Genomic DNA, 21,888 nt, shown 5'->3' with positions numbered 1-21,888 from the left:
AACTTCAAATTAAAGTTTGACTTCATATTAAAAAAAGGTTTTTATCCATCCATCCATCATCTTCCGCTTATCCGAGGTCGGGTCGCGGGGGCAACAGCCTAAGCAGGGAAACCCAGACTTCCCTCTCCCAGCCACTTCGTCTAGCTCTTCCCGGGGGATCCCGAGGCGTTCCCAGGCCAGCCGGGAGACATAGTCTTCCCAACGTGTCCTGGGTCTTCCCCGTGGCCTCCTACCGGTTGGACCTGCCCTAAACACCTCCCTAGGGAGGCGTTCGGGTGGCATCCTGACCAGATGCCCGAACCACCTCATCTTGTTTTTTCCAAAAATAAAAAATAAAAAAAAAATTAAAAAAAAAGGTTTTTATTTTTGGAAAAAACAAAGTAATTTAATCTTGAAACAACGTGTTTACTACACTAATAGAAATTGTAATTGTCAGGAATTACAACAACATTTTCTAACTACGGCAGCAACTGAAACCAGATGACAAAAAAGATGGACTGTACCTGAACAACATTACTGTATTTTACAACTTCCCCAAGGAGCTTCTTATTTTCAGATTCGTTCTGCTTCTGCTCAAGCTCTGCTGCATGCTGGAAAATACAATTCAATTTGTTAAAATGTAATTTGCTGTTTTTAAGACGTATGTGTGTAAGATTTTGGAGTTTGACGATAGGCAAGTGGGAATTTCAACCTGTAACTTCTTAAACAAGTCTGCTTGTGTGTTGTTGTTTCCTTGTTTTCCTTGTTTTGCCTTCCAGAACTGCTTCTGGGCAGAGTACCTATTCATGGGACACACCTTGAAGAGGCAATCTGCAGGAAACACAGAGCAGTCAGGTATGCAGGCATCAACGTCATGAGTCAGACTCTTTTTATGGTAGAAGTGCTGTGTTTATTTACCAAGCAGAGGCCAGCAGAATCAGTTAAACACAACAAAAGCAACACCAGAGGCCAAAGCAACACATAAGATTGAGTGTCAAATGAAATTAATCAGTCGACCTTGAGACTGTGTTTGGGTATGCCCACGTACCTCTGAACTTTTTGGGAATATTTGCCAAGTCTCCGGCATCAGGCTGGACTACACACCTGTCATCGACAAGTCTGCAGAAAAAGAGTAAAAAAAGTTAACATATTTACATAAGATTTGTGTTCTCACAGCGGACAGTGTTTACCTAACGTGATAGCAAGTGTCTGGTGATATTTTTTAATCACGCGGGCATTAGTAGTTGTGACAATGTCTGCAGAGTATGGATATATTTGTGTCTCCTCTTATCAAGTATGTGCAGGGGTCTTGGGCTTCTTCTCATTCAAGATTGTATTACAGGCTTCAACTACAGAGAAGGCGACTGAAGTGGGTACATTGGACATCCCAACATCAGAGGAAATCATGTGCTTTTTGCGCAGGGCTGATTAACAACCGTTATTTTTTTAGTCAATAACATTGTAAGCACTAGTTTCCACATTACTGACTATACCAAGAATACAAAGCAAAACAATGATAGTACAACACACTATTAATACAGTTGAATAGCTGAATCAAAATCATAACAATGCCCTTGCACTCGCCTGACATTAAATGAATAGATAGAAATAATAATAATGAGCAATCCACTCATGTATTTTCTACCGGTTATGCCCTGGATCCTTTTTTCCAGTTGATTTTTGCCACTAAACCAGCGGCCTCATGTATTATTCTTACTTGCGCACAAAAACCTGGAGTACGCAATGTTGAGATGAAATAAGAAGACTGACATACACACATTTCGACATTCCGTGTGAATACATTAGCGACACACAGAGGGGGCCTTTCAGGATTTGCCAACATTTGATTTCAACAATGTTAAAAAGATTGAGGCAAAGACACAAAATGCATTCAATACTTCATATTAATATTTGTTAGAACGATCATTTTACCAACTATTGCTGTCACAACGTGTTCCTGTGAATCCTTGGCCATGTCAGCCGGGCAGCAGCCACCAGTGGTTGCGGCACACAGGCACCAAAGACTGGGGAGAAATGTCCTGACTGTGTCACGTACGACTGCTACCGCAAAAAGCTCTCCTGGGCTGTAGTAATAAATTGAGTAATACAATAACAGTCAAAGTATTCTGTATACCTTTTGAGAGTGCTGGCATGTTTAAATGTAAAAGATTGCATTGAACCAAATGTTACATGATATTCACATAAAACTTTCATCTGGCTCATTTGACCAGACTGTATATACATTTTGTTGTAGGTTACAGAAATTATATCAATATTGGAGGTAATCAGAGTCATTCACCTCTTCTAAAGTTTGGTGTATCATTGTAGAGACTTTCAGTTCTAATTTCCCCTAATTAGTTTTGGCCACACACATCTATCTTCTTCTTCACCTTCTTCCTGACCCGACCATTTGTTTTTGTTATTTCAGCCTGTGTTCAGTTCTTGTGGACATAGCAATGACAGGCTGACTATCGCTCTGTCATTCACTGGAATCACAAGGAAAAAAAGCAACTCCTACTGACTAGTGATTGACCAGAGCGTGCTGAGATCAAGCACATAGCTACTTTCAATATTATGTGCGAATTTGTAAGGGGGTGTGCCCGAGGCAGGGTTTGGGCATGCCCAACCACGCAGTTTGCAATCAATTTCAAGTTGATTGCAATGTAAAAAAGGAAATATGATTGGATTTGTGCGTGTGCACAATTTCATATATCTGCATTTTTATTTGCGTACCATGTTTTCTGGATTCAAACTACAAACCTTGTTTCCATATGAGTTGGGAAATTGCGTTGGATGCAAATATAAACGGAATACAATGATTTGCAAATAATTTTCAACCCATATTCAATTGACTGCACAACAAAGACAAGATATTTGATGTTCAAACTCATAAACTTTATTTTTTTTTTGCAAATAATACTTAACTTAGAATTTCATGGCTGCAACACGTGCCAAAGTAGTTGGGAAAGGGCATGTTCACCACTGTGTTACATCACATTTTCTTTTAACAACACTCAATTAATGTTTGGGAACTGAAGAAACTAATTGTTGAAGCTTTGAAAGTGGAATTCTTTACCATTCTTGCTTGATGTACAGTTTAAGTTGTTCAACAGTCCGGGGTGTTGTCGTATTTTACGCTTCATAATGCGCCACACATTTTCGATGGGAGACATGTCTGGACTGCAGGCGGGCCAGGAAAGTACCCGCACTATTTTACTACAAAGCCACGCTGTTGTAACACGTGGCTTGGCATTGTTTTGCTGAAATAAGCAGGAGCGTCCATGATAACGTTGCTTGGATGACAACATATGTTGCTCCAAAACCTGTATGGACCATTCAGCATTAATCGTGCCTTCATAGATGTGTAAGTTACCCATGCCTTGGGCACTAATGCACCCCCATACAGTACCATCACAGATGCTGGCATTTGAACTTTCCGCCCAAAACAATCCGGATGGTTATTTTCCTCTTTGTTCCGGAGGACACCACGTCCACAGTTTTCAAATATAATTTAAAATGTGGACTCGTCAGACTACAGAACCCTTTTCCACTTTGCATCAGTCCATCTTAGATAAGCTCGGGCCCAGCGAAGCTGGCGGCATTCCTGGGTGTTGTTGATAAATGGCTTTCGCTTTGCATAGTAGAGTTTTAACTTGCACTTACAGATGTAGCGACCAACTGTAGTTACTGACAGTGGTTTTATGAAGTGTTCCTAAGCCCAAGTGGTGATATCCTTTACACACTGATGTCAGTTTTTGATGCAGTACCGCCTGAGGGATCAAAGGTCCGTAATATCATCGCTTACATGCAGTGATTTCTCCAGGATCTCTGAACCTTTTGATGATTTTACAGACCGTAGATGATAAAATCCGTAAATTCCTTGCAATAGCTCGTTGAAAAATGCTGTTCTACAACTGTTCGACAATTTGCTTACAAAGTGGTGACCCTCGCCCCATCCTTGTTTGTGAATTACTTAGCATTTCATGGAAGCTGTTTTTATACCCAATCATGGCCCCCACCTGTTTCCAGTTAGCCTGCACACCTGTGGGATGTTCCAAATAAGTGTTTGATGAGCATTCCTCAATTTGAATCAGTATTTATTGCCACCTTTCCCAACTTCTTTTTCACGTGTTGCTGGCATCAAATTCTAAAGTTAATGATTATTTGCAAAAAAAAAATGTCTATCAGTTTTAACATCAAATATGTTGTCTGTGTAGCATATTCAACTGAATATGGGTTGAAAAGGATTTGCAAATCATTGTATTCTGTTTATATTTACATTTAACACAATTTCCCAACTCATATGGAAACGTGGTTTGTACTTTTAGTAGAAAATCCACGCAACTCTTATTACATAAATGCCCTGAAGTGGTTGCTAGTCAGTCATTGGGCACATAGAGTGGGGCAAATAAGTATTTAGTCAGCCACCGATTGTGCAAGTTCTCCCACTTAAAATGATGACAGAGGTGTGTAATTTTCATCATAGGTACACTTCAACTGTGAGAGACAGAATGTGAAAAAAATTCCAGGAATTCACATGGTAGGAAGTTTAAATAATTTATTTGTATATTATGGTGGAAAATAAGTATTTGGTCAACCATTCAAAGCTCTCACTGATGGAAGGAGGTTTTGGCTCAAAATCTCACGACGCAAGGCCCCATTCATTCTTTCCTTAACACGGATCAATCGTCCTGTCCCCTTAGCAGAAAAACAGCCCCAAAGCATGATGTTTCCACCCCATGCTTCACAGTAGGTGTGGTGTTCTTGGAATGCAACTAAGTATTCTTCTTCCTCCAAACACGACAAGTTGAGTTTATACCAAAATGGATGCATGGATGATAGAGCAGAGGATTGGGAGAATGTCATGTGATCAGATGAAACCAAAAAAGAACTTTTTGATATAAACTCAACTCGCCGTGTTTGGAGGAAGAATAATACTGAGTTGCATCCCAAAAACACCATACCTACTGTGAAGCATGGGGGTGGAAACATCATGCTTTGGGGCTGTTTTTCTGCTAAACGGACTGGACGATTGATCCGTGTTAAGGAAAGAATGAATGGGGCCATCTATCGTGAGATTTTGAGCCAAAACCTCTTTCCATCAATGAGAGCTTTGAATGGTGGACCAAATACTTATTTTCCACCATAATTTACAAATAAATTATTTAAAATTCCTACAATGTGAATTCCTGGATTTTTTTTCACATTCTGTCTCTCACAGTTGAAGTGTACCTATGATGAAAATTACAGACCTCTGTCATCATTTTAAGTGGGAGGACTTGCACAATCGGTGGCTGACTAAATACTTTTTTGCCTGACTGTATGTAACAGATGTTAAATAGTCGTGTACATTGTGTAAACTTTAAAATTGGTGGAGATTTGTGGACTCTGGATCGAGGCTTCAAGCTCTGTTTGTGCAGGGCTGGACAGTGTAGGATGGTGCAAACTGCTCAGAGAGTCTCCAATTAAGTAAAATGCATGTGGGAGGAAACTTAATTTGCTGCTCACCATATGCACATTAACATATACTGTAGTTAAAACAAGGGATGGGCAATATGGCCTCAAATCTATATTGCGATATACAGTATATTGCAGCCTCTTGCTATACTAATATATATCACATTATGTTTTTTGGCAGATAAATTATAATTATAAGTAGTAACATAGTGTAATTTTTGGTTGTATTATTTTGTCAAAACTACTGTATTATTAATTTACATCTGCTTACTTTCCATAGTAACATGCTTCTATCTACAATTCTGCTAAACTGTACTAAGCACTTATTTGTAAAACTTGTCTGTTTTGATATCTAAAATTGTTTTTGGTTACAGTACAACTGTTGGTATTGATCCAATACCAAGTAGTTAGAGGGTAGAAGCAGTCATGCCGATTTTGATACTTATAATTTTCAAGATCATTCAGTAAATAAATCAGAAAAAAACAAAGGAGGGTGGTGTAACAATATCCATAACATATTAAAACGATACAAATTTTCTTATTACAGAAATTTGCGTGAGTCAATCATTTTTATTAAGTTGTAGTCTAAAGTTGTAGTCAATAAGTTCCTGCTTTTTCTCTATCTGGCTCGTACATACACATGCATCCGCTGCTGTTGCCATTTCTAATAAAAAAAGTAGCATATAATTCCAACTTATTTGTCAATGAACTCAATATGGAAGCGCTAAAAACTACAACATAGCTGACAGTGTAGAGAAACAGTGGAAGGGGGCTCGGCCTGAAAGAAGGCTTCGGCACGTAAATTAAAACCATCCACAAAACGGCATATTCTGAAGAGACAATCAGAAAGCGGCGTGAAAACGGTCTATAAAAAAAAATTAATTATGCACAATTTCGACCAAGGAGTCACAATTAGATGTTATGTATAGCACAAGAAAGAGCTTTAAATGTATTTATTTGATTTCTGAGTTTAACACAGTAACAAAAGCTTGTGTGTGTGTGTGTATATATATATATATATATATATATATATATATATATATATGAATATATATGAATATATAGGTCTAATCAATGCAGTATTGATCATATACTGATATTATACTTTGTAGCGTTAATATTGTTTTTCGTATCAATCTGGCCCCCTGGTATAATTGAAGAGCTCTTGCTTTCCATCCATCCATCCATTTTCTACCGCTTATTCCCTTTCGGGGTCACATGGGGCGCTGGCGCCTATCTCAGCTACAATCGGGCGGAAGGCGGGGTACACCCTGGACAAGTCGCCACCTCATCACAGGGCCAACACAGACAGACAACATTCACACTCACATTCACACACTAGGGCCAATTTAGTGTTGCCAATCAACCTATCCCCAGGTGCATGTCTTTGGAAGTGAGAGGAAGCCTAGGATATCCTCCTATAATGGTATGTTGTGTAATGTTGCATGTTTAGCTATTATTCCAGTGATAATGTTTTTTTAAGAAACTGTTAATTTGCCCCCATGGAGGCGAAGATTATTAACTTAGAAGATGCTTGCAATGTGTCAGGACATTAGCCACTAGCATGGACACTAAATTGCATTGAGTATGCGTTCGTTTGCTAGAATCTGTCATCAACATGCATCCTCACGATAGAGCTTTTAATACTATCGCCCTACCATTGGCCCAATTTAAATCCATTATAATCGTATATCATCTATATAGCTCAACCCTAGTTAAAACAACAAATCTTGACGGAGTAAATCAGGAGTGAGCATTCTTAGCGTTGTAAAAACAGATGGTAGAGCTCTTGTATATTGAAGCTCATTTAACTATACTTAAAGGCCTACTGAAACCCACTACTACCCACCACGCAGTCTGATAGTTTATATATCAATGATGAAATATTAACATTGCAACACATGCCAATATGGCCCTTTTAGTTTACTAAATTGCAATTTTAAATTTCCCGGGACTTTTTTCTTGAAAACGTCGCGTAATGATGACGTGTACGCGTGACGTCACGGGCTGTTATGAATATGAGCGCTGCGTACACACACAGCTAAAAGTCATCTGCTTTAACGGCATAATTACCCAGTATTTTGGACATCTGTGTTGCTGAATCTTTTACAATTTGTTCAATTAATATTGGAGAAGGGCTTCACGGTGGCAGAGGGGTTAGTGCGTCTGCCTCACAATACGAAGTTCCTGGAGTCCTGGGTTCAAATCCAGGCTCGGGATCTTTCTGTGTGGAGTTTGCATGTTCTCCGCGTGAATGCGTGGGTTCCCTCCGGGTACTCCGGCTTCCTCCCACTTCCAAAGACATGCACCTGGGGATAGGTTGATTGGCAACACTAAATGGTCCCTAGTGTGTGAATGTGAGTGTGAATGTTGTCTGTCTATCTGTGTTGGCCCTGCGATGAGGGGGCGACTTGTCCAGGGTGTACCCCGCCTTCCGCCCGATTGTAGCTGAGATAGGCGCCAGCGCCCCCCGCGACCCCGAAAGGGAATAAGCGGTAGAAAATGGATGGATGGATGGAATATTGGAGAAGTCAAAGTAGAAAGACGGAGTTGGGAAGCTTTAGCCTTTAGCCACACAAACACACGGTGATTCCTTGTTTAAAATTCCTGGAGGTGAAACTTTAGTATGGATCACAGCGGACATGGATCCCGACCGAATGTCAACCAGCAGGTTTCGGTGAGAAAATTGTGGTTAAAAAGTTGCCTCTTACCAGATATCAGCTGAGCTTGTGCTGTCCATACAGCTGCCGTTGACTTTCCCGAGACACTGTGCGTCAACACCCGGCCGTGGACGTACACTTCCGACTATCAGGTTCTGTTAAACTCACTAAAACACTAGCAGCACAATAGAATTATAAGGGGTTTCCCAGAATTATCCTAGTAAATGTCTCTAAAAACAAATGAATCTGTCTCAATGCAACGCGATTGCAATCGCGTCTTTTTTTTTAACTTGTTTTTTATTTTTTTAGTAGTCCGTCGATATCAATATCCTCAAACACAAATCTTTCATCCTCGCTCAAATTAATGGGGAAATTGCCGTTTTCTCGGTCTGAATAGCTGTTTTTGTTGGAGGCTCCCATTAAAAACAATGTGAATATATGAGGAGCCCTCAACATGTGACGTCATCTTCTGCGACTTCCGGTAGAGGCAGGGCTTTTCTCCAGTTGCGAACTTTATCGTGGATGTTCTCTACTAAATCCTTTCAGCAAAAATATGGCAATATCACAAAATGATCAAGTATGACACATAGAATGGACCTGATATCCCCGTTTAAATAAGAAAATCTCATTTCAGTAGGCCTTTAATGAAGTAATATTAATAATAATAATAATTTAATTTCATAGCACCTTTCCGGAAACTTAAGGTTGCGTTACAACAATATAAAATACAATAAAACCCAGGCATATATATATAAACAAAATTGAATAAAAATAGGGCAAGGGTATTTGGTGAGTTAGATGGAGAAGGCAGACTGGAACAGGTGTGTTTTGAGTTTAGATTTAAAGGCCTACTGAAACCTACTACTACCGACCACGGAGTCTGATAGTTTATATATCAATGATGAAATATTAACATTGCAACACATGCCAATACAGCCTTTTTAGTTTACTAAATTGCAATTTTAAATTTCCCGGGAGTTTCTTCTTGAAAATGTCCCGGAATGATGACGTGTTTGTGTGACGTCATGGGCTGTTAGGAAATATGAGCGCTGCACACACACACAGCTAAAAGTCGTCTGCCTTAACGGCATAATTACACAGTATTTTGGACATCTGTGTTGCTCAATCATTTGCAATTTGTTCAATAATATTGGAGAAGTCAAAGTAGAAAGATGGAGTTGGGAAGCTTTAGCCTTTAGCCACACAAACACATGGTGATTCCTTGTTTGAAATTCCCAGAGGTGAAACTTTACTATGGATCAGAGTGCGGTCAAGCGAACATGGATCCCGACAGAATGTCAACCAACAGGTTTCGGTGAGAAAATTGTGGTAAAAAGTCGCTTTTTACCGGAGATCAGATGAGCTTGCCCCGTCCATAAAGCCGTGGACACATCCCTCCGACTATCAGGTACTGTTAAACTCACTAAAACACTAGCAACACAATAGAAAGATAAGGGATTTACCAGAATTGTCCTAGTAAATGTGTCTAAAAACATCTTAATCCGTCCCAATGCAATCGCGTTTTTTTTAACTTATTTTTTTTTAACTTGTTTTTTTTGTTTTTTCTAGTCCGTCGCTATAAATATCTTCAAACACGAATCTTTCATCCTCGCTCAAATTAATGGGGAAATTGTCGTTTTCTCGGTCCGAATAGCTGTTTTTGATGGAGGCTCCCATTAAAAACAATGTGAATATGTGAGGAGCCATCAACATGTGACGTCATCGTCTGCGACTTCCGGTACAGGCAGGGCTTTTCTGTTAACGACCGAAAGTTGCAAACTTTATTGTGGATGTTCTCTACTAAATCCTTTCAGCAAAAATATGGCGATATCGCGAAATGATCTAGTATGACACATAGAATGGAACCCGCTATCACCGTTGAAATAAGAAAATTTAATTTCAGTAGGCCTTTAAAGGTGGGCAGAGTTGCAGTTACGGAGGTCAGGTGGTAGATTGTTCAAGAGCTGGGGAGCATTGGCGGATTCATTTCCACCTTACATGTGTAGAGAAAAACTACCACACTGCTGCCAACTGTATTTGTAGGCAACAAGCAGACAACATGCAAAATCAAGTCCATTCTTTTTGGTGTAATAATATAAACAATTCCCCTCAAGTTTGCTGAAATATAAGTTCAGTCTTTTTTAGTCATGGTTTTACACTTGATAAATGATAAATGATCTGTATTTATATACTTTTTACTATACCTGCACGATACCCAAAGCACTTTACATTGTCCATCACATTTAAACACATAACCACGTCTCTATCCCAAGGACACAACTGCCATGACTCAGTTGGCCGAAGATGATTCGAACCAGGAACCCTCAAGTTGCTGGCACGGCCTCTCTATCATCTGAGCCACGCTGCCCATGTCAATCCACCGGCTGAGCTCTACTTCCTACAATATCCCTAACACTCATAGTGTCAGACCAAGACAAGCAACAATAAAGCCCAACAGGCTGCCTCGTCAAGCGTGAAATGGATAAACAGGAAAGAACACTTTTTGTGCTAAAAGCTCATAAATAAGTAACTAACAAGCTGACACTCACTGTCAGTGTGTGTTCGCTCTGCTCTGTAACTGGGTTAAACATGAACCACTGATAAAGCAACCAGGTTGGACACATGGCAGCTAATTATAGCTCCAGCGTTTGTGTTGAACAAAGAGAAATAACAAGACAAAAAAGACAAGCAAATAATATGTTTCGCCATCTGTAAGTTTTCAGGAAGGGGGAAAAGGTCAAATAGGAAACTAATTGCATGTGGAGGAAATTTTACACAATCATGGCATGTTGCAGCATGCATCAACATGCTGATAAAACAGAGCTGTACTCAGCAATCACACACTCCATTAATCTAGCCTTTCATTAGAAGCTAGTTAGACAATGACGCTGCACAGAAAACACAGTATTAGCCCTAAAGGTTGTACACTTGACCAACATTTTCTGGTTAAGTATGCCTCTGAAGCCAGACCCAACAGAACACCAAATTTTGACATGTTGACAGAATTGTACGGAACTACATATGTGGAGAGCTGGGTATCGCTGACAAATACTCAAATTGAATCAATTTTGACTAATAAAGTTCTAAATCAAATATTAACGATCCGATTCGATTTACACTTTGGACAGTTTAAACTTTCTAAAAAGTGCAATTTTGAAAAAAGCAAAGATTTCAAACGAATGTGTACATTACTGCGAATTACATTAAGGTATTTTTTCTTCGATTGCAAAACAATAACTATTAATATATACCGTTATTAAACAATAATATTTTTCTTGTACTCTTATTTTGCTGGCGCAGTCAGACAGGAGATCCCCACACAGCGATTTATGAAACATTTAAACAACATCGATTTAACATCGATTTGGACTGCTGCAACAATTCTGATTTTAAAAAAAGCTTCCGTATATATTCTGCTGCTTCGATTAATAGTTATGAGTACAACTAATTACCGTCATTAAACTAAGCGCACTAGAGAGCGGTGGTGTGTAGGTACTGATGAACATTGGAGAGATTTTTGTTTTAATTATACACACATTTCAAATGACGATTTCAACGTGTACCGTGTACACGTACTGGCCCTGCGATGAGGTGGCGACTTGTCCAGGATGTACACCGCCTTCCGCTTGATTGTAGCTGCGATAGGCACCAGCGCCCCCCGTGACCCCAAAGGGAATAAGCGGTAGGAAATGAATGGATGGGATGGATGGTGTACATGTATTCGAAAAATAATGAAGGTTATGGCAAGAAGAAAAATCCTTGTTTATTTAAACTATTTTCCCTAAAAGTGTGTTTTATGATTACTAAATCACCAAACTAGTCGGTAAATTATTCTGTTATTAAAATAATTGATAGTTGCAGCTCTAAAAAAGATCTAATCGATTATTTTGCCCAGTACTAATGAGTGTGACCATCAAAGAAAATTAACTGCTTGCACGTTTTGCTTTTTCTTTGGATTTTCTAAGGCTTTTTTTGCCGTCATAAAGTTATTTCATACAAGATGTCTACAACTCAGTGTATCTTGCGAGCGACATAGGATTTAGTCATTTTCCGCATACGTTTTACTTTTCCTTGGGCAAAGATTGTGTTTTATTGTTTTTACACTAAATATCAAAATGTTTTACTCATGGCAAACATAATAAAATGGTGCTTACATTTTGCCTCTGAAGTCTTCGGAACCTGCTTATGTCGATGCCCCGTGGACTGGCTGACCTACAGTGACATACGCGTTTGTCAACCCAAATAAAACCATCAATTGCAATTGTTGCACAGTTACTTGTGAATTTGGTAAGCGACATGAGGAGAATGGTCAATATTGGAAGGATTTTTAAACTTCTACCTGTTTGTTGACATAGATTCCTTTGTGCCTAATTTATTTTTTCTCCTACTTTAACTCTTATCTAACAGATCTGCAGCATTAATCCTCATGAAGAGGCCTTAATTAACTTTGGTTGTCAGTTACGTTACAATTGTTTCACACAATGTTACCCAATGTAAAGAGGACTTTTCTCACCACCAGGTCAGGTAAAATAATGTGTGGAGGTACATAGCATTGTTCGAGTCTGCCTTTCTAGTGTGGTGATCCTTTTTTCTTCTGTAAATTCGGCCTAATTTTTAGATTAATTTGGCTCCACAGTCACATTTTTAACCTACTTTCTCGGTATGTCTGTAAGATGTTTGTAAGATTATTGTGGAGGTGTTCCGGGATAAATGAAATCATGCCCCATTCTCTCCAAAAGTATCTGAATTTATCTTTTGGAAATGTACACTATTTAAATCTATATCTTATAGTCAAACATCAATGTTAATTTTTCCCCAGACACATTGGAAAATATACTTCATAAACATTATATAGATTCACACCAACACAATATTAGGTACACCTACACACCCTCTGATGGATACAAGAACTGCATAAAAAGTTGCTTTAAGCACCATTTATCTCACTGCATATAGCACGCTGGTGTTATTGTGCACATGTCAAGATAACATGAAAACATGACTTTATCCTACTTTTTAGGGGGTTCCTCAAACTCAGCTGGCCTCATTAAAGAAGTCTTCCCCTTCGGCTATAACTTTACTTAATGTCCAAATAAGTACATCCACCTCGCTATGACATCACAATGTAGCCGTACTGTAAAACACAGAGTATGTAAGCATACAAAAAAGCGTGCAAACTCACGCCCAAATGGATTGAATCTCATGATTTGATGCTTTATCACTGTTTAACTTCCTACCCCTTGTTCCTCCCCCCTAATTGCAGGGCCAACAAAGACGGACAACATTCACAATTACTTTCATACAGTACTGTAGGGCCAATTTAGTCTTTCCGATCAACCTATACCCAGGTGCATGTCCTTGGAGGTGGGAAGAAGCCGGAGTACCCGTAAATAACATGCAAACTCCACACAGAACTGGAGTATCTCAAATTTTAACATTTACAAGTCAGGAAAGGCGAAGATCATTGCAGGTCCCCTTCAAAAGGTACAGATTTGCCGTTCATCAATTTGCACAGTGTGTCTGCAGTGTCAATTATCTAAATATATGCAACACGTACTATATACTATGCAAATGCTCAAGGTCTAGGATGAACCTGCACAGCCCAGATAAACTTGTAATAACCTTTAGGGCTTATGGCTTCTGGTTGTTTGCAATACAAGGCGTGTGAGGAGGACAGAGATTTCATGTTAACCTAAACAAACAAAAGAACTACACCTATTGAGCTGGCAAGGGATGTGGCTCTTTGCATCCTTGGTGAAATCCTCAGCATTATAAGCTTTAATGGCATTCCCAATCTTTAAAGCTTAATCTTGACTTAAGCTAATAATAAATTGTAAATTTGTGGTTTAGTGGAAGAAAGAGAGCCAAAATGTAAAAAACGAGATTGAGAACCAGATACACGAGATACGTGGGTTGGGCAAAGTCATTCCTCAACCAGATGATCATGCTTGTTCTGCAGCCTTAAGACCCCATTGGCAGCCTCAAGCACGGAAGCTTTAAATTTAGGGTCAGCTGAAGATCAGCCAATCATTGCTTATTTACAATGATGGATGGACAGTACACTTTAAAAAAAAACCTTGACGGCAATCGGAAAGTTTATCTATAGCGGCTACAACGCAGAATATTACTGAAGTGCTTGAGTTACAACCTTTGACACACCTTTTGACAGTTAGCAGGACTATGCACTTCAGTTAAAACATTACAAACTAAACATACATTCAAATAATGTATAATCTTAATTTAAAAAAGGTGGTGTATAAAGCAGGTTGGTAGCAACTATAACTAAAATTAGTAATGTGGGGCTTTTTCTATAAGAAAAAACAAGCACATTTTATAGGGAATATTCATAGTTTTACACGCAGAAGTCAATCTGAAATAAATGTAAATGCTAAATGAAAATAAATGATAAATTAACATTAAACATTACTTTTACCTTAGTGGAAGACTCTACTTGGCAAATATGGTGATGAGCAGAGAACAAGAAGGGAATGGAAGAGCCACGCGGACGCCACATTTAAACTTACCTTTTCCTGGTTTTCTTTGCTCCACACTGTGTTATACTGACAGAGATAGATATCTACATACATCCATATTTTATAACAGCTAGTGTTCTTCCATTTGTTCTCTTTCTGTTTGTCTGCAAGTACACTGTGTGTTAACTTTGGAGCTTTAGGAATGTAGGGAGTAGAAGAACTCCTTCTTCTTATCTTTTCCTGTGCCGAGCTGAGGAGGAACAATAGGCTTGTGTATTCGTTCTGGAGGGTGGGGGGCGAGCAACGTAGTGAAAAAGACAGCGCTTCTGTAAGATGTTTAGATCAATTTGGGTAATGCTATTTAAGGGTTGTATCTAGATTGGTCTCGAAAAGCTTTGGAATAAAATATATATCCTACTCATTGTCTGGGATTCATTGAGAATCAGCTTATATGTCATCGAAAAGAACTTGGGAGAAGACCAGCAGTTTAGATTCCCAGCAGGAACTAGTTTTCTTTGCTCCACACTGTGTTATACTTAAAGAAAAGCAGAACGGTTGAGTCATCTTGGGCACTTGATTCTGTGGAATAATATATTTTGTTTGCTCTGAAGGGTAATTAGAGCTGCCTCTATCAATTATTGTATCAATAAAGTAATCTTTTAAATTTGTTTGTTTGAATAATCGGCTAAAACCCACTTTATAGTTTCAATGCGCATTTTAGGGAAAAGAGCACAAACAATTATTTAACTTACCATAACCTTCATGTTTTTTTTCCTAATAAATGCACAAAATCAACATTGACATTACAGTTTTAAAGCCCCACTTGAGAACTTTCAGCTTTGGTTGATTTTGGCGGCGCCAGTAGTAGTGTTTTGCCAGAAGGTAGACCACATTTTCTATGAAGACCAGCGTATATCACATCAAAGTGACTCGATAACACCACGATGACTCAGTATTACTGATCTTTCCACAGCAGGAACCTACATATTTTACTCAGACTTTATATTTGCGGTTTGCAGTCATTGCATTGAATTTTTTCCTAATAGAGTACTTGATTTTGTTGCGTAGCTGGTCGTGTCAGTGTGGAATTGTGAACAATCAAGCTTGTGGACATTTATTGCTACTACACAAATTTCCGATAACTAACATTATATAGCATTATCATTTTGATACCAGCATCGTAAGTCACTTACTCGCTTAGCAGGAACAGAGCCAAGGTAGCATCGATCGAAAATCCGTCATCTTTGAGCTCATGCTAGTGAGCAAAAGTCGGTGCAATGTTGATCCTTGATTGTCATTTTATCCGGGTAGACTACCTTTTTTGTATTTTTGTCTCCTCAGGCAACACTTTTCCTTTCTTTGGTTGTTTTGTGGCTTCTTTTGCACATAGGCCTTCGCACCGACTTCCGTCTTTGTAACAAATGGGGATTCGGTGACGTATGCCTGAAGCAGTCTGCACATTTGTAGTTTTTTGTGTGGCCGGGTTGCTGCCACCCTCCTCCAAGTTGCTTATGGCAGTAAAAGCGATACAGACCCCCTCAGATTATGTCAGAGGTGTCATTCAACTAGTTGTGAGTTTAAGTATCATCCCAAAAGTCATGAAAAAATGTTATGAAGTTTGAAATATTACTTAGTGCTGCTTTAAGAAGTGTGCATTACTAGAAATAAAAACACAGTACCCACAAAGCAGCACTCTCATATATGCTCTATTGCACACATTGCACTATGTTTGCGTATTTAATGTTCCTGGCAATCCATGCGGTCCGGATTTTATAATTTTATACTGTACATTTTTATTAATTACACTAGTTTAACGATTAATCCCAGCAACAGACTAAAAATTTAATATTTTTTTCCTAATGGAATTAATTGATTTAATCGATTAATCTTGCTGCCCCTAATATGACATCACTTTTACGTATGTGGAAGACCTTAGAACTTTGTTATTGCAACTTTCTTTCGCCACACAGTGTGCTACATTGCATCCATCCATTTTCTACCGCTTATTCCCTTTGGGGTCGCGGGGGGCACTGGTGCCTATCTCAGCTACAATCGAGTGGAAGGCGATGTACACCCTGAACAAGTTGCCACCTCATCGCAGGGCCAACACAGATAGACAGACAACATTCATACTCACATTCACACACTAGGGCCAATTTAGTGTTGCCAATCAACCTATCCCCAGGTGCATGTCTTTGGAAGTGGGAAGAAGCCGGAGTACCCGAGGGGAACCCACGCAGTCACGGGGAGAACATGCAAACTCCACACAGAAAGATCCCGTGCCCGGGATCGAACTCAGGACTGCAGGAACTTCGAATTGTGAGGCAGACGCACTAACCACTCTTCCACCGTGCTGCCCTATACATTGCATCCATCCTTTCATTTTCTACCGCCTGTCCCTTTCAGGGAAATCATGCTTAAACAAGAAAAGCAGAATGATTGAATCATCAAGCGTAAGATTCTTTTTTTGGCACTCAGATTTCCATGGAATAATACGCAGGCAAATGGACTGATTTATTAAAGGCCTACTGAAATGGGATTTTCTTATTTAAACGGGGATAGCAGGTCCATTCTATGTGTCATACTTGATCATTTCGCTATATTGCCATATTTTTGCTGAAAGGATTTAGTAGAGAACATCCACGATAAGGTTCGCAACTTTCGGTGTTAAGAGAAATGCCCCGCCTCTACTGGAAGTCGCAGACGATGACGTCACATGTTGATGGCTCCTCACATCTTCACATTATTTTAATGGGAGCCTCCAACAAAAAGTGCTATTCGGACCGCGAAAACGACAATTTCCCCATTAATTTGAGCGAGGATGAAAGATTTGTGTTTGAAGATATTGATAGCGACGGACTAGAAAAAAAATATTATTAAAAAAAAATACGTTTTTGAAGACATTTACTAGGATAATTCTAGGAAATCACTTATCTTTCTATTGTGTTGCTAGTGTTTTAGTGAGTTTAATAGTACCTGATAGTCGGAAGAGTGTCTCCACGGGTGTCTGGACGCGCAGTGTCTCAGGGGAGTCGACGGCAGCTATGGACGGCACAAGCTCAGCTTTTCTCCGGTAAGAACTGACTTTTTAACCACAATTTTCTCACCGAAACCTGCTGGTTGACATTTGGTAGGGATCCATGTTTGATTGATTGATTGATTGATTGATTGATTGATTGATTGATACTTTTATTAGTAGATTGCACAGTACAGTACATATTCCGTACAATTGACACCCAAATAAGTTTTTCAACTTGTTTAAGTCGGGGTCCACGTTAATCAATTCATGTTGGCTTGACCGCGTTCTAATCCATAGGAAAGTTTCACCTCCAGGATTTTTAAACAAGGAATCACCGTGTGTTTGTGTGGCTAAAGGCTGAAGCTTCCCAACTCCATCTTTATACTGTGACTTCTCCAATATTAAATGATCAAATTGCGAAAGATTCAGCAACACAGATCTCCAAAATACTGTGTAATTATGCCGTTAAAGCAGACAACTTTTAGCTGTGTGTGTGTGCAGTGCTCATATTTCTTTCCGTACATGTCATCATTACACAACGTTTTCAAGACGAAACTCCCGGGAAATTTAAAATTGTAATTGACTGAACTAAAAAAGGCCGTATTGGCATGTGTTGCGATGTTAATATTTCATCATTGATATATAAAGTATCAGACTGCGTGGTTGGTAGTAGTGGGTTTCAGTAGGCCTTTTAGCACAATGTTTGGCTATTCCATAACCGAGACGGTATACTAAAACCGTGGCAGATTTTCTTGGTTGAAAACTGAATCCTACAAAAAGTGAAGAGTACAAAAAACAAGGTAGCACCAGGTCTTTCTTTTTGGTAGTTGGTGTTATTTCCTGCATACAGTAATAACTGGAGTTGTTGATTTTTTTGTGTATGGAGTTTTATAGTTTTACTGGTGTGTAGCGTAACTTAGCAGTTATTGATATGGTTTTGAACAAATTTACTATGTATTGCTGTAACGTGTCAAGGACACATTTAAGTATCAATAGGAAAGATTGTGCAACCTTGTATGCAAGCAGCATGATAATATTACCTTCACTTCCTCCACACTGCGTGTAGATCAGTGGGGCCCAGTCAGAAAAAAAAGACAGTTGAATGTATACTGCTTTGCATACCTGTAATATTTGCCTCAAAGTGGCATGGGTGCACCTCGCAGCCACAAGTGTAACATTTTCATGCACAGTTGACTTTTAGTAGAGATGTGTTACCAGCAGTGACGTACCCCAAAGTACTGATGAAGCCGTTCACCGAGCCTTCCGCGTACAGAGACACGATGTCTCCAATGTGAAGGAAGCTCGATCTGTGTTCTGACATGTTTCTTTGGAGAAATAACGTCTACTTCAGACTTGTTCTTCTTCCCCCATTTGTCCCCACACGGTCTACGCGTCTCCGGTCGAAATAATCCAATCGTCACAACGCCTCCAGCTCAGCAAGCCATTTCCTCCTGTTCCTCAGCACGCGTATTAAAAGAGAGTATAGGAAATAAACTTTTAAAATGACAAAAAAAAAAAGGAAGTCTGTAAGTGAACTTTAAAGAAACGGCGGAGTTTGCAAGGCTTTTTTTTTTTTTAACTTCTTCCTGTATGTCAAAGTGGCAGTGACTACTTTCCACAGCCACCTCGGGGGGGCGGAGCCTGCTGCTGTCAAGGCTGGGAGCTAATTCCTCTCACTCTTTAACCAGCCCTCACTCACCCTATTGAAAATAATAATGATCATATTTGTAAAAAGTAAGTCAATAAAGGTATTACAAAAGTGGAATGTATTGCACGTCATATTTGTTTATAATTCATCTACAAAATACAAAGCATGCATTTGTTGGGTGAAATCAATCAATCAATCAATGTTTACTTATATAGCCCTAAATCACTAGTGTCTCAAAGGGCTGCACAAACCACTACGACATCCTCGGTAGGCCCACATAAGGGCAAGGAAAACTCACACCCAGTGGGACGTCGGTGACAATGATGACTATGAGAACCTTGGAGAGGAGGAAAGCAATGGATGTCGAGCGGGTCTAACATAATACTGTGAAAGTTCAATCCATAATGGATCCAACACACCGGCGAGAGTCCAATCCAAAGCGGATCCAACACAGCAGCGAGAGTCCCGTTCACAGCGGAGCCAGCAGGAAACCATCCCAAGCGGAGGCGGATCAGCAGCGCAGAGATGTCCCCAGCCGATACACAGGCAAGCAGTACATGGCCACCGGATCGGACCGGACCCCCTCCACAAGGGAGAGTGGGACATAGGAGAAAAAGAAAAGAAACGGCAGATCAACTGGTCTAAAAAGGGAGTCTATTTAAAGGCTAGAGTATACAAATGAGTTTTAAGATGAGACTTAAATGCTTCTACTGAGGTAGCATCTCGTACTGTTACCGGAAGGGCATTCCAGAGTACTGGAGCCCGAATGGAAAACGCTCTATAGCCCGCAGACTTTTTGGGGGGCTCTGGGAATCACTAATAAGCCGGAGTCCTTTGAACGCAGATTTCTTGCCGGGACATATGGTACAATACAATCGGCAAGATAGGCTGGAGCTAGACCGTGTAGTATTTTATACGTAAGTAGTAAAACCTTAAAGTCACATCTTAGTGCACAGGAAGCCAGTGCAGGTGAGCCAGTACAGGCGTAATGTGATCAAACTTTCTTCTTCTTGTCAAAAGTTTAAGAGCCGGATTTTGTACCTACTGTAATCGTTCAATGCTAGACAAAGTGAGACCCGAAAATAATACGTTACAGTAACTTGGTGAAAAAAGTTTAAGTTTAAAGTTAAAGTTTACCATGAATTGATTAACGTGGACCCCGACTTAAACAAGTTGAAAAACGTATTTGGGTGTTGCCATTTAGTGGTCAATTGTACGTAATATGTACTGTACTGTGCAATCTACTAATAAAAGTTTAAATCAATTAATCAATCAAGAACCACTGCAATAGCAAATGTCAATATTTTGAATAATTAATCAAAATGGATGAAATGCACACCAATCCAACAATATTATACAATATGCCCAAGCCTATCAATTTAGGACACGTAGTTCATTGTAAAAGCAATCATAATGAGTGGAGAAATGACTAAATGAGTTTAATGTTGTAGTTATACAGATACACTAGGAGGCGCTGGACATCAAGCTAAAAAAAATGCTTCCAGCATTGTGAAATCGAATTGTATGGGCAACATTGCTCTCTACTGTTCATCATCATTCCTACATTACATTATGACATCAAAACAATGATTTCATTGATTAATTCAGACCTGATAGTTGTGTGTGTTGTTAAATGATATATTTGACTTAAATGATACATACACTTATGATAAAATAGATTCACACATAAATTTACCACTAGTGTGTGAATGTGAGTGTAAATGTCTGTCAATCTGTGTTGGCCCTGCGATGAGGTGGCGACTTGTCCAAGGTGTACACGCGCCTTCCGCCCAATTGTAGCTGAAATAACCACCAGCCCCCCCCCCTCCTCCCCCCACGATCCCAAAGGGAATAAGCGGTAGAAACTGGATGGATGGATGGGTGTGTGTGTGTGTGTGTGTGTGTGTGTGTGTGTGTGTGTGTGTGTATGTGTGTGCGTGTGTGTGTGTGTGTGTGTGTGTGTGTGTGTGTGTGTGTGTGCATCTGCATGCGCGCGCACGAGTGTTTGTATTGCACCCTTCTTGAGTAAGAATCAGACTATTTTCATTAAATTGTCAAAATGTTAAGCGTTTCTTGTAAAACTGAGACTGTTATAGAGTACAATTCCAACTTTTATCATAATAATTCACAAATGTTCAGTTTTTCTTGTAACATTTAGACTTTTATTATACAAACACTGTTTCCACATGAGTTGGGAAATTGTGTTAGATGTAAATATAAACAGAATACAATGATTTGCAAATCATTTTCAACCCATATTCAGCTGAATATGCTACAAAGAAAACATATTTTTTATTAAATAACACAAGATACACTTACAATTATAAATTACAATTATGATAAACATTTTTTTTGCAAATAATCATTAACTTTAGAATTTGATGCCAGCAACACGTGACAAAGAAGTTGGGAAAAGTGGCAATAAATATGATAAAGTTGAGGAATGCTCATTAAACACTTATTTGGAACATCCCACAGGTGTCATCATGTTACCAGGAATTGATTAACGTAGACCCCGACTTAAACAAGTTGAAAAACTTATTCGGGTGTTACCATTTAGTGGTCAATTGTACGGAATATGTACTGTACTGTAATATCTACTAATAAAAGTATCAATCAATCAATCAAAGGTGTGCAGGCTAATTGGGAACA

General features: G+C 39.3%; 1 protein-coding gene across 5 annotated transcripts in view; it reads right to left on the bottom strand.

Moving 5' to 3' along the window:
- Positions 1-19,216, bottom strand: part of itpr2 (inositol 1,4,5-trisphosphate receptor, type 2) — a 155,078-nt gene extending 135,862 nt beyond the window's left edge. For 4 of the 5 annotated variants that reach the window (XM_061917516.1, XM_061917519.1, XM_061917517.1 and 1 more), the window contains exons 1-4: positions 18,818-19,216; positions 1,028-1,098; positions 692-810; positions 504-590 (exon numbers count right to left, since the gene is read on the bottom strand). In XM_061917516.1, the coding sequence (XP_061773500.1) occupies positions 504-590; positions 692-810; positions 1,028-1,098; positions 18,818-18,909 (369 nt within the window). In that variant the 5' untranslated portion in view covers positions 18,910-19,216. Of the gene's footprint in view, positions 1-503; positions 591-691; positions 811-1,027; positions 1,099-9,444; positions 9,489-18,817 lie in introns of those variants that run through there. The other variant, XM_061917518.1, reaches the window with a different exon arrangement.
- Between the last annotated feature and the right edge of the window lie 2,672 nt (positions 19,217-21,888).

This window comes from Nerophis ophidion, linkage group LG12 (genome assembly GCF_033978795.1).
Source record: "Nerophis ophidion isolate RoL-2023_Sa linkage group LG12, RoL_Noph_v1.0, whole genome shotgun sequence".
NCBI classification, from domain to species: domain Eukaryota; kingdom Metazoa; phylum Chordata; class Actinopteri; order Syngnathiformes; family Syngnathidae; genus Nerophis; species Nerophis ophidion.
This window is presented reverse-complemented; position numbering and strand designations above follow the sequence as displayed.